This window comes from Aulonocara stuartgranti (assembly GCF_965226115.1).
Source record: "Aulonocara stuartgranti genome assembly, chromosome: 23".
Taxonomy (NCBI): Eukaryota; Metazoa; Chordata; class Actinopteri; order Cichliformes; family Cichlidae; genus Aulonocara; species Aulonocara stuartgranti.
In genome coordinates this window covers 12,807,492-12,834,752 of record NC_138958.1, presented here as the reverse complement: position 1 = coordinate 12,834,752, position 27,261 = coordinate 12,807,492, and the positions used below count along the sequence as shown (strand labels likewise).

General features: G+C 44.1%; 1 protein-coding gene across 3 annotated transcripts in view; it reads right to left on the bottom strand.

The window, feature by feature from the left end:
* oca2 (oculocutaneous albinism II) overlaps positions 1-27,261 on the bottom strand; it is a 74,786-nt gene that overhangs the window by 22,999 nt on the left and 24,526 nt on the right. For all 3 annotated transcript variants that reach the window (XM_082523004.1, XM_082523005.1, XM_082523006.1), the window contains 4 exons: positions 22,605-22,737; positions 19,222-19,369; positions 17,197-17,254; positions 16,909-17,017 (listed from right to left, as the gene is read on the bottom strand). In XM_082523004.1, the coding sequence (XP_082379130.1) occupies positions 16,909-17,017; positions 17,197-17,254; positions 19,222-19,369; positions 22,605-22,737 (448 nt within the window). The remainder of the gene's footprint in view (positions 1-16,908; positions 17,018-17,196; positions 17,255-19,221; positions 19,370-22,604; positions 22,738-27,261) is intronic.

Below are 27,261 nucleotides of genomic sequence, written 5' to 3'. Positions count from 1 at the left end.
TGAGTTGGCCACTAAAGAGCTTCCTAAATCGTTAAGTGCCCTGGTTAACATGTGTATCAGTCTAGACGACCATATGCGGGAGTTTGGCAGGCGGACTGGAGATGGGCGACGGTCAGTAGGGGTCGTAGGAGTTTCGACTGGACTCCCCTCTCTCGAGTGGAGAGAGGAGGGAACGGACTCACCTGCTGACGAGGAGCAACCCATGCAGCTCGGACGGACTAAATTCACCCGGAGCAGAAGACAACTGGTGGGTGAGTGTTTTGTGTGCGGGAAGAAGGGGCATTTCGCGGACTCCTGTCCCTCACGGCTAAAAGACTCAGCCCGTCAGTAAAGGTGGGGATACTGACGGGTGCGCCGGTGAATACATTCCTCCACCTCAGCTGCCCTGCTAAATTATGGTTTCTTTCCTGCACCCATTCTTGTGATGCACTAATAGACTCAGGAGCTGAACAAAGTTTTTTGGATGAGGCTTTGGCCCACAAGATGGGTTTGCCTGTTGTTCCTCTCCCGGAAACACTCCAGGTGTCAGCGCTTAATGGCAGGCCTTTAGCCGCTGTCACTCACCGCACTCAAGAAATCACACTCACTCTCTCCGGCAACCACACTGAACAGATGTTCCTGTTTCTCTTCAAGGCACCTGACACACCCTTAGTTTTGGGATTCCCCTGGCTCCAGCGACACAATCCACAGATTGATTGGGCCAAGGGATGTATCGTAGGGTGGAGCACCCGTTGCCATGAGCAGTGTTTACGCTCTGCTGTGCCGGGTTGCATGTCAGACGATCTTGCGGGGCCGCCCTCTCGCCTCGACTTGTCAACCGTGCCAGCCGAATATCATGATCTAGGTCGAGTCTTTAGCAAAGACGGGGCCCAATCGCTGCCCCCCCCATCGTCCGTACGACTGCGGGATTGATTTGCTCTCAGGCGCCCCCTTGCCCACTAGCCGACTCTACAGTATCTCGAAACCTGAGCGCGAGTCTATGGAGCGCTACATCACAGACTCCCTGGCAGCAGGCATCATCCGTCCCTCCACCTCTCCCTTGGGTGCAGGCTTCTTTTTTGTTAAAAAGAAAGATGCGTCCCTACGCCCCTGCATTGACTATCGGGGACTGAACAAGATCACTATCAAAAACAAATATCCTCTACCTCTGCTCACCTCAGCTTTTGAACTCCTTCAAGGAGCCACCCATTTCACCAAACTTGATCTCCGCAATGCTTATCACCTGGTCCGCATCCGCGAGGGGGACGAGTGGAAGACGGCCTTCAACACCCATCTGGGCCACTTCGAGTACCTGGTAATGCCGTTCGGACTCACTAATGCCCCTGCCATTTTCCAAGACTGGTAAATGACGTCCTACGAGATTTTTTAAACCACTTCGTGTTCGTTTACCTTGATGACATTCTGATTTTCTCCAGGTCCAGAGCTGAGCATGTTAAGCATGTGAGACTGGTGTTGCACCGCCTGCTGGAGAATCGGCTGTTTTGTAAAGCGGAGAAATGTGAGTTTCATGCCTCAACTGTCTCTTTTCTGGGTTTCATCATTGAACAGGGCCGGTTGCGAGCAGACCCGGCTAAGGTCAAAGCTGTGTTGGAGTGGCCTGTGCCCGGCACTCGGAAGAAGTTGCAAAGTTTTCTGGGATTCAGCAACTTCTACAGACGCTTCATCCGGGACTTCGGTAAGGTGGCATTGCCTCTTACCCAACTCACGTCGCCCAAACAGCCGTACCAGTGGTCTCCAGCGGCTCAGCAAGCATTCGACCGTCTCAAGAGCTTGTTTGCCTCGGCCCCCATCCTGGCCCAGGCTGACCTCGCCCTGCCGTTCGTGGTGGAGGTGGACGCTTCTGATTCTGGAGTTGGGGCGGTTCTCTCTCAGCGCAAGGCAGGTAAATTACACCCCTGTGCCTTTTTCTCCCGTCGGCTCACTCAGGCTGAAAGGAATTATGACGTGGGCGACCGGGAGCTTCTTGCCATCAAGTTGGCGCTGGAGGAGTGGCGGCACTGGTTGGAGGGGAGCGAACATCCTGTTATCGTGTGGACGGACCACAAGAACCTCGCCTACCTCCAAGCGGCTAAGCGCCTGAATGCCCGACAGGCCAGGTGGGCACTGTTTTTTGCACGGTTTAACCTAACCATCACCTACAGGCCCGGGTCCCGGAATACGAAGCCAGACGCCTTGTTGCGCCAGTTCGCGCCAGACACGGACCCTGAGGAGAAGGAGAAACCCATTCTGCCAGCCTCATGCATCGTGGGGACCCTCACCTGGGAGATAGAAAGGGTGGTCCAAGATGCTCAGCGACAAGAACCCGACCCCGGCACCGGTCCAGCAGGTAGATTGTACGTTCCCTCAGCGGTCAGGGGTAAGGTCATCCACTGGGCACACACCGCACGGTTTACCTGCCATCCGGGCAGGAACCGAACTGTCACCTTCTTACAAAGGCTGTTTTGGTGGCCCTCTCTCTCTCAGGACGTCCGGGAGTATGTGGCCGCATGTCCTGTGTGCGCCCGAAATAAGACGTCCAACTCCCTTCCACCGGGACTCCTCAGACCACTGCCTGTCCCCAGCCGGCCGTGGTCGCACGTCGCTCTGGACTTCATCACTGGCCTCCCTCCGTCCTCTGGTAAAACTGTTATACTCACCATCGTTGACCGTTTTTCTAAGGCTGCCCATTTTGTTGCCCTTACCAAACTTCCCACCGCTCTAGAGACTGCCCAGCTCTTGACCCAACATGTTTTCCGCCTTCACGGCATTCCTCTGGACATTGTTTCTGACCGTGGGCCCCAGTTCACCTCGCGGGTATGGAAGATGTTTTGTACCGAGCTGGGGGTCCAGGTCAGCCTGTCCTCTGGGTTCCACCCGCAGACTAATGGGCAGACTGAGCGAGCGAACCAGGAGCTGGAGGCCATGCTGCGCTGCGTCGTTTCCTCCAACCAGTCGTCATGGAGTGAGCAGTTGGCGTGGGCCGAATACGCCCATAACTCTAGCACGTCGGCCGCTACGGGTGTCTCTCCCTTCGAGGCGTCCCTGGGGTATCAACCCCCGCTCCTCTGCATCATGGAGGGAGAGGTGGCCGTGCCTTCCGTGCAACATCACATGAGGCGCTGTCGACGGATCTGGCAGGCAACTCGAGCGGCACTGCTGCGTACGAGCGCTCAAAACAAGAGACTGGCTGACCGCCGCCGCGTCCCTACACCGGCCTATCGGGTGGGCCAGCAGGTGTGGCTTTCCTCTAAGAACATCACTCTGCGGACTGAATCCAAGAAGCTGGCTCCCCGGTTCCTTGGACCCTTTTCTGTGCAAGCCATCCTGAATCCAGTGACTGTCCGACTGGCCCTCCCGCGCAACATGAAGGTACACGACGTGTTTCATGTTTCTCAAATTAGGCCGGTCCGGACCAGCCCGTTGTGCCCGCCTCCCGGGCCCCCGCCACCCGCCCTGGATATCGCTGGCGCTCCGGCGTATTCCATTACTCGCATAATGGATGCCAGGCGCCGCGGTAGGGGCTTCCAGTTTTTGGTGGATTGGGCGGGGTACGGTCCGGAAGAGCGTTCCTGGGTGCCGCGGTCTGCGGTTCTCGACCACGCTATGGTGAGAGAGTTCCGCCGTCGGCACCCTGACAAGTTTCGTGGGTCGCCCGGGGGCTCCCGTTAGAGGGGGGGTACTGTCATGGTCGGACGGTCCTTCCCGGAGCGACCTGTCTGTGTGTGTATGTGTGTGCTTCTCTCTCTCTCCTCCTCCACCCAGTGGCTGACACACCTGCACCTAATTTGCCATCCAGCTGTCACTGATCATCCTCGTTGTGGACTGAGGTACTTAACTATGTGTCCGGATGGCAGTCGACGCTGGATTGTACTGGAGGCTCGGTAGTAAAGAGTGTTTTCTTACTTTTAACATAGCCTTAGCCGGCTACCCTTCTCACCTGTAGCTGTCGTCACTTGTTTATAGGAGGAAGTGATACGGAGCAGAAGGTTGGAGAGAAGGAGTCCGCTGGATTAAGCCCTCGGAGGAGAAACACACTCAGATAATCACTTGGGAGACTCACCTGCACACCACTGGGAATTTGGAGATGATCACCGTTGGATTTTTGTACTTCGCTTTGTGACTGTTTTTGAGCACTGTAAATAAACGCACTGTTTGCTTCGCATCCAGAGCTCCGCGACTGAGTCTGTATTTCCCCCATTACCCGTGACAGCATCTGGGACTCAGCTCATCTATGTGTCAGTGGATCTCCAACTTCCTAACTGGCAGACCACAGGCAGTAAGGATGGGCGGACATGTCTCAGCCTCCACCACTCTCAGCACTGGAGCCCCCCAGGGGTGTGTTCCGAGCCCCCTGCTGTACTCTTTGTACACATATGACTGTGTGGCCACTACCAGCTCCACCACCATCATCAAGTTTGCTGACGACACCGTCGTGGTGGGCCTGATCTCTGATAACAACGAGACGGCCTACCTGAAGGAGATTAGGGATCTGGAGAACTGGTGCCAGAGGAACAACCTCCTTCTAAACGTCAGTAAGACAAAGGAGCTGATAGTGGACTTCAGCACTAAGCAGGAGAGGAACTACCAGACCCCCGTCATCAACGAGTGCCCAGTGGAGAGAGTGGACAGCTTCAAATACCTCGGAGTTCACATCACGCAGGACCTGTCATGGTCCTGTCACATCAACACCGTGGTGAAAAAGGCCCGTCAGCGTCTCTACCACCTCAGACGCTTGAGAGACTTCCAACTGCCCTCCAAGGTGCTCAGGAACTTTTACTCGTGCACCATAGAGAGCATCCTGGCGGGAAACATCTTAACCTGGTTCGGGAACAGCACCATGCAGGACAGACGAGCTCTACAGAGGGTTGTGCGGTCAGCTGAGCGCACCATCCGCTCCGAGCTCCCTGACCTGCACTCAATCTACAGCAGGCGGTGCTGGACCAAGGCCAGGAAGATCGTGAAGGACCTCAGCCATCCCAACAACAGACTGTTCTCTCTGCTGAGGTCAGGAAAGCGATTCCGCTCCCTGAAGACCAACACAGAGAGACTGAGGAGGAGCTTCTTCCCGCAGGCGATACGGTCTCTCAATCACACCACCACACAGTACTGACCCACACATATGGTTCTTACACACACACACTGGACATTCTGGACATTGTTTTTGCACAACACTGGTCACTATATTCTTCATTTCCAGTTAATACTTGTACAGCTGCTGTTATTGTGTATATATTTATTTATTTATATTTCTTCATACATTCTTATATAGTTCTATATTGTGTATTGTGTATTTTGTTGTACAGTTATTTTATTTTCAACTTTAATTTATATATTTTATCTTATTCTTTCCCAGTTAAATTTACCCTTCATTCTAATTTGTGTTGTACAGTTATTTCATTTTTAACCTTAATTTATATTTTATTCCTTCCTAGTTAAATTTACCCTTTTTAATTTTTCATATTTATTTCCTATCTTATTCATAGCCTTTTCCTTTTTTGTTTTCTTTAGGTCATGAGCAGTTGTCCAAGCATTTCACTACATATCGTACTGTGTATGACTGTGTACGTGACAAATAAAATTTGAATTTGATTTGATTTGATTTGAGTAAGGGATGTTTCCACAGCAGTGGTACCTGATAGCTGAAGGCTCTGCCTCCCATTCGCAAACTCTAGAAGCACAAATAAACCTGCAGTCTAAGAGAAATGCTCTGTTAGGATAATATGGGATCTTTAAAATATGACAGAAACTGATTATCCAGGAGAAAGGTTTTAAATTCAATTCTGGACTTAACAGGATGCCAGTGAAGAGAAGCCAGTATGGGGGAAATGCGGTCGCTCTTTCTACTCTCTGTTCAGGAGCTTTTAGTTACTCTGAGATGGGGTGTTTCTGATTTTGGCAATATTGCACGATTTTAAATGTATTTTTGATAGGAAGCATTTTTCATGTCTGTGGCTCTTCGGGGAGAACCCGGACATCCAAGTAAATTGGGTCTTTCAAAGAAGTGGTAGTAAAGGTGGTAATCCATGCCAAGCAGCACGAATCAGAATATTAGAGATGACTATTTCGCAAACTGCTGTGAGATTGTGTTGAACTTGATAACCTGTTGGTGATAATCTCATGTTAACTCTACATGCTGCAGCAGATATTGGATACTGAGGAGCAAAGTCATGGTGTGCTGTACTCTCCTCTTTCTGTCTTTATCTGTCTTTGGGTTACTTTATGTTTTACGTCATCGGTTTGTTTTCTCGTGTGACTTCAAAATCAATGCCCAGCTCACATTAACTTTAATCTGTGATTGTATGCTTTCAGATTTGCATCACTGAAGTGTGGTTTTAAGCTACACAGCATCCTAACTTTTTATTATTTTGTCTTTTCCTTTGATCTCGTCGGATTATTTGCTTGCCTTTCATGTGCTTTCTTTACTTGTTTCCTGGTTTCTGTTTTTACCTTTTGTAGCTGTTTTCTTGGACTTTGGTTCATCATTTTATTTTATTCTAAATTCTGGACCACGTCTGTACCTTTGTGCAATCTCCTAACACAAACAGCTGTAAGTGGTTAAAATTTCTTCTGGAAACCTAAAATAATAATACTTAATTTTTAAAGCAGCTTTTTATGTTTTTGGCTTTAAGGAAAAAACATGCAAAGCTGTCTCTATTAAGAGAAGCAGAGACATATGTGCAATTATGCATCTATGGAACAGCAGAGACAATCTTTCCAGCACTCGCTGTTGTTTAATCAACATTTTATAATATACTGAAACAGAATGGAATAGATGCAAGTCGTAGTTACTGCTTAACCCTGATCCAAATATATAACAGGCGCATTGGTTAGTCAAGCACAAACCCTGACCTGCAGACCTATTATCAGCATTGAAGGAAATGATCTTTGGAGAAGCTTTGGAAAAGTGAAAAATCCCACCGGGCAACAGAACCTTTCTCTTGTGACTGTGATTACACACCTGAGAGAGTTTTTAAAAAACAGAGAATTCAAAGGGATCGAGAAAGCCCGAAAAGAAAAAGGGATTTGATTTCCAGCAGTATGCCTGAACATGTGGATCCACTGGGACCCCGGGTTATCCGGCACTGCTCAAGAGGTGCAGTGAGAGCTACAGAGACAGAGATTTCCACTTGAATGAGGGAGAGAGCACCTCCTCTAGCTGTAGGGGAGGCAGTGGGTAGCAGCTCACTGTGAGAGCAGGGATAAAAGTCCAAGCCAGAGGGGGGGTGCTGGGGGTGGAGTGAGACCGCACCGCAACAAATCAGGATTCAGATTTGGGGGGTGTGACCAGGAGATATTTTATTTTGTATTCTTATGATCACAGTTATAATCAGAAGTATCAATCATTAATCATTTACCATTGTTGAACCAGTTGACAGAATAATCTTTGAACCATATCTAGGTTAACATTAATCTACACAGATTATCAGTACTCTAATCAGTCTATTGTTGTTCTGTACTATTCATGTTATTTGCTTAAAGCTGTTTCACAGTTCTGTAATCACTCAGAAGCCTGTGGGGCCTGCTGGACCCTGCCTTGGTTCTATGTTCAGTTCTGCACGTACACAGGCCTTGAAAGTACATGCACGCTCTTATACAACACATGAATGTGTACACACACCCTTAGTAAGAATAGGAGGGTTGTCTGAGGACAGTTTTCTGATAGATATACTTTCACAATAGACACGAATAGATATACACACAACACACACTGGTTTTCTCTGAGTGCTGGGCTGAGTGGAAACATCTGGAGGCCTTATAAGGAGAACTTGTGGAGTGAGGGGAACTTCCTGAGTTCTGAGAACTGACTGATACTTATCATGTGACTTGACGTCATCATTGTAATAAAAGCTTTGTGAGATGCTTGCTCGGGGGAGATCGGCTCTAAAAGGCTTGTGATGCTCATCTTCCCCATATGTACATATGTATAATAAAAATCACTATTCTGACATCTACTGAGACCATGCAGTCGTTTGTCTCTTCCTCAAATTCGAACCTTGACAATCTGGTGCCGAAACACCGGTTTGAGGAGGGATATTTTAAGGAGCCTGGCTGACGGTCTAGTGGTGTCAGACGGACGGCCAGGAGCTACACTGAGTGATGGGCCCTGAAATATGAGAGGTAAGCACCGCCTGTTGATGGATCTCCAAAGGTGCCGAATTGGAAATTGAGCGCTAAATTAAAGGTTCACTCAGTGGGGCTTCTGTTCTGTCCGGGGTGATTTTGGGGTAATTAGTGTTAAAGGCAGGGAATAGTGAACTGAGTAAATTTATTGCTGTTTATTTTGGGGGTGAATTTTGAGTTAAGAAGTTATGTGTTTGAGTTAATACGGTTTAAGGTGTGTGGAAATAAATAGATACGGTTTAAGAGGTTTATCTGTGGGTTGACTGGGATGCCAGCCAGTCAATCGGTAGTGTAGGGATAATTTGGTTTTGATTGAGTAGCAAAAACGCGGTTTTGGGTCTCAGGTAATTAAACTGGAGGGCAGGGTACCCACAGTGAGGCTTTTAAAATAAGTAAATTTAATTTAGGACTGGGGCGTGGCCCCTAAGGGCGTAGTTCAGCTCAGCGCTGTGGCGGCGACACCTGACAGTGGACGCACCGTTAGGCTATTTGCTTGGTTGGTTGCCAGGGGGATTCGGGCGCCCCGAATAAACCGAAACGGTCGAAGGGAGACCGTTTCTTTTACTGCGCCAGATTGACAGATAGAGTCGCGGACCGGCCGCTTCCCATAAAAACGTCAGCTGCCTGTCAACTTTAAGTATAGCCAAAAGCGTGAGCCAGGATTTCATTGCCTTTCACGCAGCTGGTGGAGTTCCAGGTGTCCGGCGGGGTGTGGTTTTAAATTATCTAGCGTTAGTAATGAGGCCGTTGTCAAGGCGGCGTACTTGAGACGGGTAATTGATCAGCAAGAGCGAGGCTCTGGGCTGAAAGATGCTTTTAAATTAGTCAAAAATTTAGCAACACCAGCAGAGAAATAGAGAAGTGAGATAAAGTTGTTCTGGCATATGGTGTTTTCTTAGGAATTCGAGCGCTATCGGGAGGGCGTTCCCGAGGCGTGTATTGACCAGCAAGGCGAGGCCTGGGCTATAGGGGCTTTTAAATTAGTCAAAAAAGTTAGGTGTAACCTCTTCTGGTATGACGTCTATGCGGGCCCGTGTGTATATAGATTATAAATTACCGGTGTGTGTAAATAAGTTGTATAAATCTGTTAGATCTGAAACTCCTGCTAAAAAACTTCCTCTCTACAACTCTTTTCTCTTCTCTCCCTCTTTCTCTCAGTTGGGATTCTGTGTGTGTATGTGTGCTGGAGAAATAAAAAAAGGAAAAGGGTCTCTCTCTCTGTCTCTGTGAGGGAAAAAAGGTGGGGGCCGAGTGAGCCCGCGGGGCCGAGCGGGTCCGCGGGAGCGAGCGTGTATGCTGTATGAGGAAGAAGGGAGTGAGAGGGAGCGAGTGAAAAGAGTAACCGAGTATTTGGTGATTTTTTATTATTTCAGAGGCACTGGGTAAGAGTTTTGACTTTAGCTGTGAGAGTTGTGAAAAGAGCAGGTTTTTCTTTTGTTGTAGACTGTGAGTAATCGGTGTTTTTCTGCCTATTGTGCTGCGTGGAAGACACAGAAGTGTAGAAATGTTTGTGGTTTATCTTTGTTTCACGTTTTATATAGAGTTGGTTGATTCAGGGTGATTTCTCCCGTTTAAGGGAGGAGTTGCATTGTGGTTATGTTAAAGCTTTGCTGTAGGGGTATGTGTGTGATTTTGTGCTGGCTTCGCATGATTAAATGGATGCACAGAAGTTTGTGAGTGAGAAATTGTTATGGTGGGGTTTAAAGTTAGTAAAGAGTCAAACAACGCCCACTGTTTTAAAAAGGCCCAAAACGTCATGAAAGACACCTCACATCCTGGCCACTCCCTGTTCGAACTGTTGCCCTAAGACAGACGGTACAGGGCAATCAGAGCAAGGACTAATAGACTCAAACACAGCTGTTACCCAACTGCAATAACACATCTGAATACTACAAAAATGTCCACCATGCCACTCTTGTGTTAATCTATGCACGGTCTGGAGCATGACTGTGGGAATACTTAGTATGTTAAGTATTCTATCTATTTTATTTATTGAATTTTATTGTTTTGTTTATTTTTTTTTTTGATATTGCTAGGGATGATGCAATGATCGGGGACCATTCTTAATTTCGTTGGTCTCATGACAATGACAATAAAGTTTTTGATTTTGATTCTGATTCTGACATCCACCCTCCTCAAGAGTTCAATAATTTAGGCAGTTATGTTTGCACAAATACTAAATGTATGTTTAGTGTCTTCATACAGGTGTTTTTTCTTAACCTGGAAACCTGAGTACGGCAGCAGAAGACAGGCCAAGCTTTGGCTAAAATTCACGGCTGGACACCAGAGTTGTCCTCACCCCTCCCGGAAAAACAAAAAAGAGAGAATGTAGTTTGAGGCAGGTTTTTCTCGCTGAACTGCTCTGGGTGCTGTGTCCCTGAATCTCACCAGTGTTAACCTCTGGCGGAAGACATGGGGAAAAGGAAGAGATGTTCCTGGTAAATCACTGAAACAAATAGTACCACACACAACCAGAGAAAGGTATGAGAAGGGTGAGGAACAGACACATGTGCGTGTTAGAGAAATGCCTCGTTTGAGAAAAAGTTAAATTAACCCATATACAGACGCACCCATACATGCAATGAAGAAACAGCTTACATACATGTGCACGTACATGCAAGGTTAAAGTAGCGACACTTAACATACACCTGTTTTTAAATGATATAGTATATACACTACTGACAAATACACTCTTTGGGTTGCAGGACAACAACGTAACGTCAAAAGACAAAGACACTGGTCTGATGATTAAGTGAGGACACGACAAATTTAGTGGTTAAAAGGGTCGACTTGGGACATGTTTTTGTTGATTGTTTAAGACAAATGACTACTGAATGATAGGAAATTCCTTTTTTAGGTTTCTAAACAGGATTTTAAGAATTTTAACACGTACCTGTGTTGTCCTGTCAACTTGAGGGTTTATGAGTTGATTATATGGTGAGAGAAAACAAAAAAAACAAAAAAGGGGGGAGACGAGATCTCGTTGTTTCTCCCCTCTCTGGATAACACAGCCAACACAGCACAGCCAACACAACATCATTTTCCTGTTCGCCTGTTTTGTTTTGTTTTTGTTTTTTCTGAAAGCCGAAGCTGACCTGGACTCCTACCCTCCCCTCTACCATCGTTGCCCTCTCCGCGACCATCTTTGACCCTTTGACCCCTGAAGGCCACAGCAGCTGGACTCACAACAACAACTTGAGGATGTCAACAGTGCTGCAAAAGAGCGATCTCATGCAGCAGAGACGGAGAGCACTAAACCTAAAGCCCGTTTCACTACACGGGGGAAATTCCCAGGCTGCGTCAGCTGACAGAGCTGTGACGAGACGCGCATTAAGCCCGGAGGAAAAGGGAGGGTGAGCAAAAGAATGCTGACCTCTGAGAAGAGCCGAACAGCAGAGCTGCAGAAGGCCGTGGAGCAGAGTAAGGACAACATAAACAGACTCCAATCTGACGTGGAAGGAAAAGACTCTGAGGTGTTTGCCCTCAGTAAGAGCTCAAGGCATCAGAACAGAAATTGAGCATGGCTCCGGAGGAGCTGGCTGCTAATTGAACTCATCAGTCAGACTTGGAGTTTCACGTACAGGACTTGTAATCAGGCGGAAGCTTGCTGGAGCAGGAGGTCGTCAGACTTGACGCAAAGCTCCAACAGCAGGGGTAAACCCTGAAAGACCATACAGAAGCAAAAGGGTCAAGGTACAAGGAGAAGATGCAGGCAGCTGCAACAACGGATGAAAACAGACCCAAAGAGGAGGGGAGGACCCTAGGGCATGCTTCAGGCCGCTGGTTTACCTAAACTACAGAACAGGAAGGTGATGAACACAAACATACACCAACACACGAATACACACTTCTGCATGCGCCGACTTAGAATGAAGAGAAACACACACATGAACACTTATGCACTCGCTAAGGGAGTAAAAACTGATACATACCCATGCACTAAAATCAAAATGTTGATTTAATTTACTAAGAAGTGACACACAATGCCCCAGCTGCTGCAATGAAGAATGCTTTACTGACAAAGGCTCAATGCTGCACACAACAAAGTCAAATATAGAATATGCTATAATAATAAGCCCAGAGGGCATTTGTGTGGTCTGGGGAGCAGAGTCCGGAGAGGTTTGGTTATGAAAACGATGCCTGTGCGAGATATCTGGGGCTTAAGGCCTCGACTCAATTGTTCACTGTACACTAAAAAGAAAAGAAAACACTCTGAGCAGTGGTGCAGAGTGAAAACGAGGAATTAACAGTGTGAGTCTTATTTCAGAGCGCCACGTCATTGTGATGGAGATTTAATAAAGGAGGAACACACGGACAAAGAAGAAGAGAAAGGGGGGGGCAGCCCTTGAGCACGATTGCCTGAGGCATTAAAGTTCTGTACTAAATTCTGGTTTCCAGTGTGAGAAAAGTCACGCAGTGCCAGTAGTAGAGCTAGGTTGAGTGATGATTCTAAATCACTGTAAGTAAATCATCGTACACCGTTCAAGTTTCATGATAACGGGGATCTAGACTTTGTTGAACCCTAGGCAATTTGAACAGGTAAAATTCGAGTGACCAAGTAGCAGTTGAATAAAAGTCATTGAATAAGTGTGGAAATAAACTGGCAGAATTAAGAGAATTAAAACATTTCAAGAGCTCAAATTACTTAATGGTTCAATTTTGTTTCACGAACGCAAAACATATAGGTTTAGGAATATGAAAAGGTTGAGGTGGTGTTGATTTGACTCTGTGTAGGTTTAGGTTGGTATTTTTATTGATGGGAAGAATATTCAGTGACAAGTCCTAAGACCCGGGCGTCTGCATTTTGTTTTGGTTATTTTTCATTTTATTTTGTTTTATATTTTGAACAGTGCACTGATTTTTGTTTCTGAATCTTTTCTTTAAGCAGATCTGCACATCGGAAATTACAAGCATTACACGTCGGCGAGAAAATTGTTGTAAGTGAGTTTCTCCGCATTGAAATGGGTTCTGGAGGAAACACTTGTGGGGACAATTAGAAACGAGAGTCCCTGTCTAAAAAAAGGATTCAGCGAGGTAATCCAAACTCAAGTTCTTGTTTTCTTTTTGAGATGACGTCATTTTGCTGAGTGTGGAAACTAAATGCGACGACAGGTTTCACTATCAGCAAAGAATGGATAAATGGATGAAAGACTGGGAATAAAAACAAACGGACTGACTGGTAAAAGATGACAAGACTTGACCATGACTCAAGGTTAACCACCTCCACCTAGATAGGATAAAAGGGTGGATGAATTTATGTGTGTTTCTTTTTACAGGAGTAGAAGGATGACAAAATATTCAAGGATGAGTGAACCTGTAAATGCCACTTTTGTGTCTTGTGTTGCTTACAGAGGTAACTGCGCAGCGTTACCATTTACATTTTCTTCCCTACAGGGTTACAGTTTTAATGTTTTTCTATTACAGGATTTCTGGGCGGATGTGTGAAGAAACGGTGTTTATGGGGTAGGAGTTGGGGATGCTATTACACTGTATTCTGGTGAGAGTGTTGGGGGAGACACACCTTGTCTTGAAAACTGTGATTCTTTTACAGGAAATGTTTTTATAGCACCTATGGGATGTGGATGCCTGACTACGGTCAATGTGCTGCTGATGTTTGCTTTGCTTTGGTGAGAAGGGTGCAGTAGAAAACAGACAAGTGACATGAAAACAAGTAATAATAACAAATAACAAATTTGGGGACAGTTTGACCTAGAGCCCACTAACTGGCCATTAGGGGCTCTCTCTCTCTTGGAATAACATTGCCCAAAGGGTGAATAAAGCAAATTGTGGCAATAATAGTGATTTAATGATTGGAGAAACCTGAACATGATACTTGTCTGTTGTGCTGAATCGTTTATTACTCTTATGATTTGCAGGTGGGACCATGAAGATTTTTTGGTACAGATTGCAGGTTGTTGCTCATTATTGAAGTGTGCTCATAAAGGTAAAAGCTATATAGGGGGTTTATTATTTGGTCTGTGTTTTAATAATTTAGGTGTGGCAAAATTAAAGGTTTCTAGACAATTTAGGGAACGAGTGAGAAGCATAATTAGATGATCAGAAACTGAGTACTACACTCAAGTTAGAATTAAGAATGCCCAATTTGTTTGAGGTCTGTTGTTCATTTTTATACACACATTGCAAATGTGCTTATAAGGAGCTGGCACTTAGTCTGTGAAGGTCAAAAGCTTCATCCGACAACGGATCGGATTGATATATTGGTGCTATTGACTTCACGTGCAGAGGGTTAAATGCATGCACGCTTACACACATAAGCATGGCATAGGATTGGAATAAACAAAGTCAACAACATTAGGAGAGCCAGCGCAGGAGAGGTGTTGGCTTTCTGTTTCTTGCAGAGAAGGGAACAGACACCAGACGGGGACACGGAGATATGGGGATCCTTCACAGCAACTGGGGTCAAGTGTCATGGCCTTGGGGCTCCTTGAGAAGATGGATCCCATAACCACAGCGATAACCAGGAAGGGGTTGGCTAAAACTAGGAACACCAGAGACCAACGTGGTTCGAGAGGCTTTTGGCAAAAAGGGGGACACGGCGGTGACAACGGACAACAAACACACAGATCTGTGTAGCAACTGAAGGGTGGTCTAACCCCGGAAGACGAAGAAAGAAGAATCCGAGGGTGTTTCTTCACTCCAAGAGGAGGTGGTAAAGGGGCCTGAAGCGTGTCAGGCTGAAACTCGAGTCCGAAGCTAAAAGAACAGCTGGGTTGTGGGAAAATTGGAAAACAACGGAGGCGTTGGGATTGATAAGTGTCATAACGTGTTTGTTTGGTTTGGAAATAAATCCTGGTGTGAGTTGGGCTGGCAAGCCAGCCCAAAGAGGAGGAATGTGACCAGGAGATATTTTATTTTGTATTCTTATGATCACAGTTATAATCAGAAGTATCAATCATTAATCATTTACCATTGTTGAACCAGTTGACAGAATAATCTTTGAACCATATCTAGGTTAACATTAATCTACACAGATTATCAGTACTCTAATCAGTCTATTGTTGTTCTGTACTATTCATGTTATTTGCTTAAAGCTGTTTCACAGTTCTGTAATCACTCAGAAGCCTGTGGGGCCTGCTGGACCCTGCCTTGGTTCTATGTTCAGTTCTGCACGTACACAGGCCTTGAAAGTACATGCACGCTCTTATACAACACATGAATGTGTACACACACCCTTAGTAAGAATAGGAGGGTTGTCTGAGGACAGTTTTCTGATAGATATACTTTCACAATAGACACGAATAGATATACACACAACACACACTGGTTTTCTCTGAGTGCTGGGCTGAGTGGAAACATCTGGAGGCCTTATAAGGAGAACTTGTGGAGTGAGGGGAACTTCCTGAGTTCTGAGAACTGACTGATACTTATCATGTGACTTGACGTCATCATTGTAATAAAAGCTTTGTGAGATGCTTGCTCGGGGGAGATCGGCTCTAAAAGGCTTGTGATGCTCATCTTCCCCATATGTACATATGTATAATAAAAATCACTATTCTGACATCTACTGAGACCATGCAGTCGTTTGTCTCTTCCTCAAATTCGAACCTTGACAGGGGAAAAAACTGAGGATTGTAGTGGGTTAAGGTCGTAAACTAGGCTTCATGACTTAATTAGATAGAATAGCAAAATAATAATGTAATAGTAATATAATGGTTCGCTATCACACACACACTCCAAAGGATGTATGAGCAATTACAGGGTTCAGTTTCTTGCGCCAGACTGTGAGGAGCCAGGAATCAAACCACCAACCTTTGGATTAATAGGTAATCTGCTCTCCCCTGTGGCTCAGCAGCCATTGACTCATGAGTCATCTGAAACAGTGGAGGGGAGTTTCCACAGCAAGCTCCTCCTGTGTGTGTCTGGGTTTTGAATGCTAGTTACTCAGAATCTGATGGATTCATAAAACTTAAAGTTTAAAGCCCAGATTCAGGGTTCCTGCGTGGTCTGCAGGTTCTGCCCAGACTATTAAAAAAAAAGGTGCTGCTGTTGGTTCCTTCAGCTTCTCCTCTGCTGCAGAGTCCATGAGAGTCATATATCTGCTTAAAAAGGCAATATTTGCTAAGCAGATGATGAATTGCTTTTGAACGAAATGCCACAGGGAGTTTGCCACACTGAGGAGCCAGTGTGACCAGCTAACTTACTTCCACCTATAAACACTTCTGCAGTAGACCCTCAAGAATAAAGTGCACAGTAAAAGTTTTACAGGTGGCATAGCTCCAGAATGCAAAATGTAACACAACAGCAGCAATTAGACTTTCAAAGCGATAAGTATTTTACTCTTTAGTAAATATGTATATGAGGACGAATCAGTCAGGGGTGAACGGTTCTGAATGTAAGCAAAGAGTGTTTCGAAATCGTATGATGCTTTACAAAATGTATCAGAAGAGAGAGATTTTCTGTAAAAATGACATGGGAGCTTGAACAAAATAGAGATTCTGACATATCTTTTTCAATATGTTACATCTAGTGGAGGTTTGTCAAACTTTGCACTGCCTATTTTTGCCCCAAATTTTGGTTGAGTGTCTTAAGACAGCCTTTTGCAGCTTTACTGAAATTTTGTTCATCAGTACAGGCTTAGAAGCTCGTGGAGGGATGGAACACGGTGGCCTTAATTGCAGCTTTGTAGCCATGTAATTTGTTGGTTTCATTTGCTAGTCAACCCATTATTTACTCTCTTTTAAATTGCAAGGGCAGAGGAAGCTGTGCTTCATAATTACATGACGGAACCCATAACCACCCAGTGATGCCCGTAACAACAGTGCAATAATGAGAGAGTGCGGGGCTTACCAAGATCGAGATGAATGCTGGGAACGAAGGAGTTGAGAAAGAACATGAAGATCACAATGCCAAGGACGGACACACACTTCACCAGCAGAACTTTGTCAGTAATTCTGTGCTGCGTAGGAGGAAAATGTATTTTTTGTGAATGGTGGAAAAGCTGATGTTATCAGAAGAATGACAGGATTTGTCTTAAGCGAACTTTCAAAGACTAGACCTACTTCATTACTGAGATTACATCAATGCACCAGTCACAGTGATTGAGGAAAATGTGTGAGGTGAAGAATCAAAGCCTACCTTCTTCTGCAGTTCTTGGATGTTTTGCTCCCAGTTCTTATCCTCCTGAGAAATTTGTCTGTCAGACACAACAACATTTAAATCTCACATTAGGCGAATGCACAGTGTCAAAAAACAAACAAACAAAAAATGGAAAAAGTATCATCTCATAGAAACAGGGTACTTATTTTTAGCAGTTTATAACCGTATGCTGAGCGTTGTGTAGTGTGAAGGATTTATTTCTGCATTTCCTGCCCTTCAAAATTTGTATTTATTTTCTGTAATTGCTATGATGGTCCGGAAAGCAGGCACAGAAAAATAGGAACAGGAAAAAAAAAAAAAACTATTTCTGGACTGAACTGAACATGTCATGCTTGGTGCCATGCTTGTGTTTTAAATAATTAGAGGGGACCTATTATGCTCTTCTCCAGCTCCATATTTCTAATGTTGGGCTGCTAGAGTTTACAGCTTTGTGTGATTCAGAATTAGGAATAATCCTCATTTGTTTGAGCTTGGATTTGGAGCAGCACCTAGTTCATCCAGTGTCTGAAAAAGATATTTAAGCTCCTCCTTCCTTTAGCTAACTTTCTTCCGATATATTGATATTGCACAGATCCAGGAGCAGTCTGAAGTCTGAGCTTCAGGGTCATGGGTCTAACATACATGCACTGACGTTAGGGAGACACACTTCTAGATTTATACTTAATTTCAGAAGTAAAAACAAATGCCGTATTTTTCGGACCATAAGATGCACCGGATTATAAGGCACATTAAGCGAAACAAAACAGTCAGATAAGTCAAACTTTACTCAATTCATTATACTAATATAGCTGTGTCGCTAGCGATCACGTAGCACATCATTATATACCAGCTAGCCCAGCTTCAGTAACGCTACAAACGTCACTGCTGTTTAGTTTTCTATCTTCATTCATGTTGGAAGTGATAGCAGAGCTGTACGTTTTAATTTTTTCAGGAATCTCTCAGTCAGAACATGCAATATCATGTTTAGGTGGAAACTAGCCTGCTAACTTCCTGCTAACTTCTAACTCAGTTAAATTTAATAAATTCTGTTTTCATGGATGCCTGGATGTTAAACTTAATTGTTACCCCTGGCAAAGTAGCAACGCTGATTAAAGATGAAAGAATTTAGACAGTTTTTAACTCTCAGTGATGCCGTAGTGTTCGTTTGACTTGGGGCCTGAAGCGGATGGAGTTTGGACTCAGATTACTCCACGAGGCTCCTGAGTACAGTAGCCATAACGCTCCGACAATCCATCAAGCGGTGTGGCTTCGTAGCTTACCAAAGTCAGACTCAAACATTTTTGACAGATTTCTGAGCGGCGTGTACTACATAAAATCCATTCGAGGTCTGTAAGCACAACCAGAATTCATACATAAGATGCACCGGAATATAAGGCCCATTGTCAATTTTTGAGAAAATTTAAGGATTTTAAGTGCGCCTTATAGTGCAGAAAATACTGTAACAGTGGAAGTGGAACGTGCAGTTACAGTGTTACTATTGCATGCAAGAGTTTTATATGATTGCTACTTTGTAACCGACCACACATCGCGGTGCTATCGTGGCTATGTCACATTTCTAGGCTTTAATGAGCCTTTTCCTTTTTCCTTTGTTACTACAGCGGCCCCTTGTGGTCAAAGTCAGTCTTATTCGTCTGTTTTCTTGGTGGTCTCGATGTGTACACCAGCCAGGTTGCGTCAGTGACGTGTGTCATCATCCCAGGTCTTTTGTTTAGTTTTTATTGAGTTCTATCGAGTTCTTCTTGTGTTCTGTCACCTGTTATTATACAGTGGAACCCCGACTTACGAAATTAATTTGTTCACAAAGTATTTGCAGTGTGTGCTTTCAGTAATCACACCAGCCATGAATTCTCTTGTTAAATCATGTATTATTGATTAGTACTGATAACTGCATCTAGTGAAAAGATCTGTAAGAAGCAATATACAGCAGGTTGGCTTTTGAAAAACGACATTAACAGTACAGACAATGTGATTCTTAATGTTCTGTGTTCTTGTGCTTTCTTTAACCTTTGGAAGGTCTTCATCATGTTTCGCAGCAGACTCTCCAGGTTGAGGACTTTTTGCATTAAAAGACATTTCACAGCTGTCTCCTCTCGGCTGGCGGGGTTTATGCGCTGAGCCGTTTGCCTCCAAACCAGGATCTCATGCTTGAGTTCTGCAGGGCAAAGAGAGAACGGCACCTGTTCAGTGCATGTACGACACACAGACTTCAAAGTTACAGTGATGAAGCTCAGCAGCAGAATGCAGTACGCTTATAACGGATATTTGTCTGGTAATATCTTCTACAGCTGAGAGAACATGGTGATGTTTTCAGTCAATATGCCCAATATGTGAGCCCCCACAGAGGGCCTAATGCAGCCTGGCGATGGGTGCATTGACCAACCCAGGAACCGCCAGTGCTCAAACACAGATACAGCCTGAGGATATGGGACCCTTATGTAGATATCAGTAGGTGCCATCCTTTTTCAGGAAGGTTGCTAGGTGACCATAATAGGATCTAAGCAGTGCAGGGGGAAAGAGGAAATAAAAACATTTCCTGTTAGCAAATCTGCACAATTACCAGCCGTGGCGGGGGGTTTGAGCTGATCCAGCCACATGCACTCTTAGCAAGACCAGGCTGGCAGGAGAAGAAGAAGAAACTCCACGGGGTCAGATTTAGGCCAGCATCGAACGGTCACCGTGGTGATGGGTAAAAGCTTGCTTTAGTTTGCCCGCTGCTCAGTGTGACAGAACAGCTCCGAACAGTCGGTGTTGCTCACAGCTTAAATGTGAGGATTGTGGTGACCACTGAGCAGCCTCATGGTCTCTGCTTCAATCATCCCATGCTGGGGTCATCTCAGAGGGGGGAAGTCTGATAGTGTGGGTAAACAATGATAGGAGGTGACTGTGTTTCCGGAAGAATTCTTAACAGTTTCAAACAAATATCTTTTTTCTTTTATTGTTGTTGTTGTGTTTTGTTTTGTATGCTTATTATCTATCTCCCCAGAGTCTTACAAGCCAGATCTACAGTAAGACAGAATGATGGCGGACAGTCATGCTCCAAACCACCACAGTCTGTCATCCTTTCTCTCTCTCTGAACATTGTTCCAAGTCTTCAGGGATGGCCAAATCATTTTCTTTCCTGCTGCTGGATAATTAAGAAGATACATAAAAGGGCTGTGGTACACCAGATTAGATGAATAGTTTTTTAATAGAAAAGAAAGGAGTCCCGTGTCGCTATCAGGCTGCTCTCTGGATGAGTGAGTCTGTTCACTGCCAACTAGTCAGAGCAACTAAACATCAGAGTAAAGGGATTTTCTCACATGAGCCATGTGGTGTCGGACACACTGTGAGTCACCAGACCCTCGAGGGATGTTAGCTGGTGAAAAAGGAGATAAAGGCATTCTACCCCAGTAAATGATGTCTGAGTTAGGTTATCATCACAAATACTTTTGAATTTTAAAGGTCAAAAAGTTAGTTTTATCAAATTGATTGTAAACTTTGTTCACCAAGAGGCCCAAACTTTGGCATCGAGGCTCTGAGCTCATGTTTCCACCGCTGAATCCCGTGCAGGTGTGTTTTTAGAGTTTCTTTAACCTGCCTACATTTGAAGAGCATCTGCAAGCCACTTTGCAACGCATCTTCACCCCACTTCATGTCAAACCTTTATACTGCTGCACTCCCCACTTTCATGCTCACGCATACACATGGAAGGGTCCCACAGCCCTATCACCAAATATACCGTTATGTGAAAAGGTTTTTCACAGGTTTCACAGTAGCTTGTAGATTCAGCTTTAGTTTTCTTTTTGTTAACTTTAATACTTAGCATGCTAACGCTTGGGGTTTTTCCAGTTTCTCTGAGCATTGCACGGTCTGATCTTGGGACCGTCCACTCCTCGGAAGATTTTGGGTTCAACAATCCTGAATACTCAAGAGCAAAAAACTGCACAATTTTTGTTTTTACAGAGGTGTTCACATTGTTGATGATCAGTGCACCTGACTTACCCTCTTATTCCCTATTCAAAGAGTAAGGCTTTACCTGCAGAGAGTCAGGAAAACTTTCTTTTTCACATATAAATGACTGCAGAGGGAAATGAGCATCTTTCAACTGTAGTGGTCCCGACTGAGGTAAAAACGTTGAAGACAGAGGTGGTGGATGGATCGAAGCAGCAGGCAGAGATGGAGGGCAGCAGCACTGCCACTGAGGCTTTTATATATGATGTGAAGAGATTGAAGAATGTTACACGTGCATGATGGGCAGCTTGGTTTGACTGTCGAACTGGATCACAGGCTTTGTTCCAATTATAAACTTTTTTTTTTAAACCTTGACTGATGTGGAAATCTGTATCACCCGGCTCTGAAGACTACTCTTCAGCAAAAAGTATGAATATTTTACAATTCCACTCCCTTCTCAATAAGGCGAACACAGTACTTTTTTTGGTTATTTTGTATGTTTTTGTTTTTTGTTTTTAGTATAAAAAGGAACAGGGAGTTCTGTCCTGTGTTCCTAAATAACAAACCTCCAGGAGAGGCTCCATTGAGCATGACCTTTTCAGACCTCTCCAAATTAAGTAACCTACTTTAAATAATACAATAAAAAAAAATCACGCACACACACAACCATGAACTATTACATCACACACACAGAATCTTTTTGCAGCAATATATGATCCAGAAATGTAATATCGGAGATGGCAGAGATATCTAACAATGTGAGTGGAACAGTGTGGAAATTGAAAAAGTGAAAACTGAAGGCAGCACGCATCTCAAGTGGAAATTAGAGGGATGAGGCTGTAATGCCGAGTTAATTATGTTTGTGTGAGGCCAGTGCCTGAGAAGGTTTATTGGGAAGCTATTGTGTGCAAAGATGTTATTGGGAGTTAATACTCTTCTTAATAACACTCAAAAACCATCACAAATGATTTCAGGTTGTGCTGTATCCAGCAGGTAACTATATTTTTTATAACTCGAGTCCACTCAGCTTAATAACCATCTAAAAAAATATTTTTCATGTAGAAAAACATAAATTAACCCAAAAAACTACTTTTTAAACTGAAAAAATGTTAAACTCGGACATGTGACATCACCATTTTGATTGTTTGAAACCATGTTTGACCATAATCAGTGGATCTGACTGAGAAACAGAGGGATGCTGGTAGAGTAGCATCTTGTCAGTCAAAGCTCCGCCCTAAGACACCACAAGTATTATCATCTTTTTTTACTCTACTGCAAACATTAGAACATTAGAGCCAGAATTCATGAAAGTTAACTTTCTTACAGTGTTTAAAAAATTACAAAATTACATGTAATTACATGTAATTATATTACTTAGAATTTTTTGAGTATAGGTGTCACCCTCAGCAGTCTACAGGATTAGAGTATCAGTCTATGAAAAAAGCAGTGCTACTTACCAACTATTTCAATGGACTCTTTGTTGTAAAGTTTTTTGTTCCAGTAGAGCATCCGCAGGAAAGGAAATGAGGTAAAAAGGACGAGGCATATTCCGAGGAACATGTAGCCTGTGAAACTGGCAAAATCAATCCCCTGTAGGAAACATAATGAAAATGTGTTAGACATTTGCCGTCTGGTCGAATTTCACCCAAACGTGACAAACTGAGCCTGGGCTTAGGCAAAAAATGTGTGCATGCAGCGATGGACTTTTATGGAGAGACACAGTGTGAAAAAAGTCGTGTGGTGTTCTGAGGAAAGAAAACTCAGAGTTCAGGAAAGCAGCTACCTAAAGTGTCCTCCCACACAAGTGCATTATAATGATGTCAGACTATGTTCCTTACTATATAAAGGGCCTTGAGAGCACTGAACTCTTGAGGATAGCAGGAGGTGCATTCACACTCCAAACTGTAAGTATGAGCCGCACAGCGTACCTGGAATTTTTGATTTAAGAGCGAAATGACACAGAATTTGATTATTGCACACAAATCGGTGCGATCTTTCATGTTCTGTCTACACTCTCCTTTGTAATTCCTGCTGCTCTATTTTCCTCGTCGCTTCAGTTTCCCACGCTGTCAGATTCACTTCACTCATCAGCCTCTGTTCCCCGATCAACACTCCTCCTTCCCGTCTCCACCTCACTCACTGCATTTCACTCTTTATCTCCATCAGCCATCTGCTCCACCACCTCTAGCCACTATCTCCTGCCTTCATTTGGGATTCTGCTCACTGATGGTCCTCTCATGTGACTCCCAAAAAATACATTTTTGGGATAAAATTTTCCTCTTTTTTTCCAAATGGTCTCTCCCTGTTGTAAGGAAACTTAAAGTGACAGAAAAACAACAAAATATAAATAAACACTTGGGTGTTTCTCATTGAGCAACATTTAAAGACACTGCAAGTAGCTCACGCTGCCTTTATTTCACATGCTTTCACAGTATAAAGAACACGTTTCTGATATTCAGTGATAAAACTGGTTAATAGTAAAAGGGTGATGCAACTAAACATGAGTGGAAGTGTCTGAATTATTAAACAGCAGATTTAATCCACATATTCCCTTTGGATCACAGAGTTAATTTTGTCACTTGTAGCACATCCCGGCTACATCCTGGTTTATGCGCACCCCCATGGAGACCTGCTCTCCATCTGCAGTGACCTGCAGGGCAGCCTGGTGGACTGAGAACAGCTGCTTGCATGAACCTGCTGTTTATGAAAAAAATTCACAATTCCTGTTAAAATCTCGGTTTCAGCGATGAAACTAAAAGCTGAAGAATAATAAAATGTTGTGTGCCCGCAGCCTAATGAATACAATATGTGCTTGCGACGGTCACAAGACCAAAAAGAGAGAAACTTAAACTTGTTGATGTGATTGTATTTCTGTTTGCAGCCATAAACTGCGACCCCGGTATGTCCATATTTCAGAGCCAATGTCAACGATTCTGGTTGGAGGGGATCCAATTGGCAAGGAAAGTCCCTCTGTGAAATGATACCAGAGTTTTCATATGCACAATGGTACCTTGGATTGCAACAAGCTAAAGAGACGGACACTGTGATGAGGAGCAGAACCTAAACGCATACACACTTTACGGACGTGCCTTTCTTTCCATCTCCAGATCCCTAAAATCCCCTCGCCACATACAAGCCAACAGGCAAACTAACTAACGGGTAAGCAGACCGCGCACGCACAAACAAGCTGTGCTTATCGCGGGCCAGACATGACTGAACGAGTGTGCCGTGGCTGTAACCCTGCAGTTCTGTCACCTGGGAAATGGAGCCAAGACAAACTGGACAGTGGGCTGTGGAAACCTGGCGCTACAGGAGCTACAGTAACCCGGAGACCACATATTGCTCGCGTCGGCAAAGGCCAAAATGTCACATGCACTGAACAGATGTCACATCAAGCAGTTGTGAAAATGTCATGTCTTGTAGAGATTTAGCATCATGCTCCTCTGAGTATACAAAGAGTGAAGGTTATGAGAGGAACATGCAAGTCAATGCCCTTTTCAGACAGCGACACTCTGCTCTGATTAGCTTAGTAAAATGTTGTCACTGCTGTTTCAGCTTTGTCCAAACTTGTGCAACAGATGACAACTTGTGTCTAAGTGGGTTTCCAAAAGGCTCAGGTAATGAATAATGGCTGGATTTTAGTTAAGCCAGAACATGGATCATCATAGAATACAGATCAACTTGACAAGGCAGTACTGGTGTAGTACTGGGACTGCAGACTGTGGCAGCTTTTCACTGGGAGTGACCAGGATGGAAAAGATTATACATCAGAGGGACAGCTGAACCTGAAAGTTATTGGATGTTTCTAAAAGTTAGAGGCAAGGATGAGATAGTGTAACATGTGCAAAGGAGGGACACGGTAAAAGGAAGACTACAGAGAAGATTTATGAATGAAGGAGGAAGTAGGGCATGCAGGGTTGGTGTGACAGAGGGACATAATCCAACCACAAGCCACGTTACAACATTCACAAAACAGGAAGGAGCAGAGAGTTTTCTATCAACAGCTACATGGCGCAGGTGTCCATCACTACAGGCTGCTACTTCCACACACGTGGAGGTTTCTGCTTTGCTTTAACCACACTCCTAACATCCTGTCATAAAACCTCACTACACCGATCAGGATACGTAAGCAGGATGCTGGCATTTCATTAGCAAAATCAGCTTCATTGTAACAGCAATCATCAATACCGATTCAATATGCTATATTCCTGAAAACTAAAATAAAATGTGGGCTACTTAATAGAAGCACTCTGATTCATTGAGGCCTGACTCATTGCAAATACTGCTGGTTCATTTTGATTAACAGGAAGGGAGCCGGCTCTCCGTGGATCTCTCAGAGGCTAAGCAGAGTGTAACAGCCACTTTTGAGGGGTTTCTGGTGCAGCCAGCAGATATCCTGCTGTTCATTCTGAACTTTATCCACTAAAATGATTTAGTTGAACTCAAACTGAAAGAGGGCTGCAAACCAGAAAGCTTCCGATACTAAAAATGTTTTCCGTTGACTGCAGATCCTGCATATCCTGACACATTAGCAGAGATGGGATGATTGAAAACACTTTTATAACACATCATCCACCACTGGAAAAAAAGCTGGGTGTTACATGGTTTCACACATTATTGCATCAGGAGTGGCAGTCTTCCTCACAGGTTTAATCAGAGACTAACCCCAAAGCTGGGGTCACATCACATGTAGATGGCTTTACCAACACACTGTAAGCTTATACTGCTACAAACGTCACAGGAAGGTGAACGAATAGAAGGTGTTATGCTACACAGCTGTCACAGCTGCTGCAAATGATTACATGTAAGAAAATAAGGGAAAATGGCTGTATGGATTTTCACACAAACACTGTACATGTGTAAATGCAAACCTTTGACCAGGAACAGAAATAAAATCAACCTGTAACGCTGGTCAGCTGCACTGAAATAAGAGGAGGTAGCAGCTTCTTTTCCCACCGACATCTTGACATCTTTAATTCTTGTGATTTATGATAGCTGCTGCAAAAATATAAATTGGATTCATTGCCACTACATCTCCATTCATCACCTACACATCAACGTAAACAAGGGTCACCACTCACGACTGTATAAATACATGGACAGATTGCGCTAAACAAAGATTGCAGATGTACAACCCTGCAAACACAGATGATTACATTTGCTCACAGGACAGGAAAAAGTCTATATGTACAGTGTACATGCGTGTGCGTGCTGGAAATGCAGCATCAGGCTGTTAATTCCTCAGTTTGTATGAGAAAATATGAAGGCTTAAAAAACATGCAACCTTTAAGGAAACACTAACTGTACACAACTGAAAAATATTATTTTCATTATCATCTCCTGTAGATCGAAGTTACATTCAATTAAAAAAAATAATTCTGTCCCTTCAGACTGAATTATTGTACAGTCTAATACCAAGTTAAATATCATGACTGACTTTAGCAAACATTCTCAACGCCTGTTAATAAAACCTCAGTATTCAGTCTGTTCATGCTGTAACACAGACGCTTTTCCTCCTCCGTGCAGAGATTTTACCTGCTGACTGAAATCCTCACAAGGTCCGGTTTGAAAAACAGATTTAAATAAAGGAAAAAGAACAGCTGTTCAATAAAATTTTAAAAAACTGATAATGATAAAAGAAAAGGTTTGTCATTATTTTTTAACCATTATTAATCATCATTTTTAATCATGAGCTTATAACTTAACTTTCTACCCCATAGCCCTCCAGTTGTGGTCCCCCCCAAATTCAGTTCAGTGGGTCATTCAGTAGGTCATTCAATGGGTCTTTCATTTGGTCACTGAGTGGGCCATTCACGGGGTCGTTAAGTTTATGGAGGAGGTTGAGTAGACATTTCCTGTGGTGATCATCAATGTTCAAGTGCATAGTGTGGAGGATGTCATGATGCCTTGAGGCAATCAGATGTAAAACACAATATTTCTGAGTGTTTTAAGTCAGATTTGACCCGAACACGACAGGGAGGCTAAGCTAAGTATGGTTACTTCAGGCTCTAAGAAGCCAAAAACGCAAAATGTGAGATTTGAAATTAGGAGTTCACAAGCCAGTGTGATATGCATCGTGTAAACTTTTACCAAACACTTGCAAGATGTTTAGCC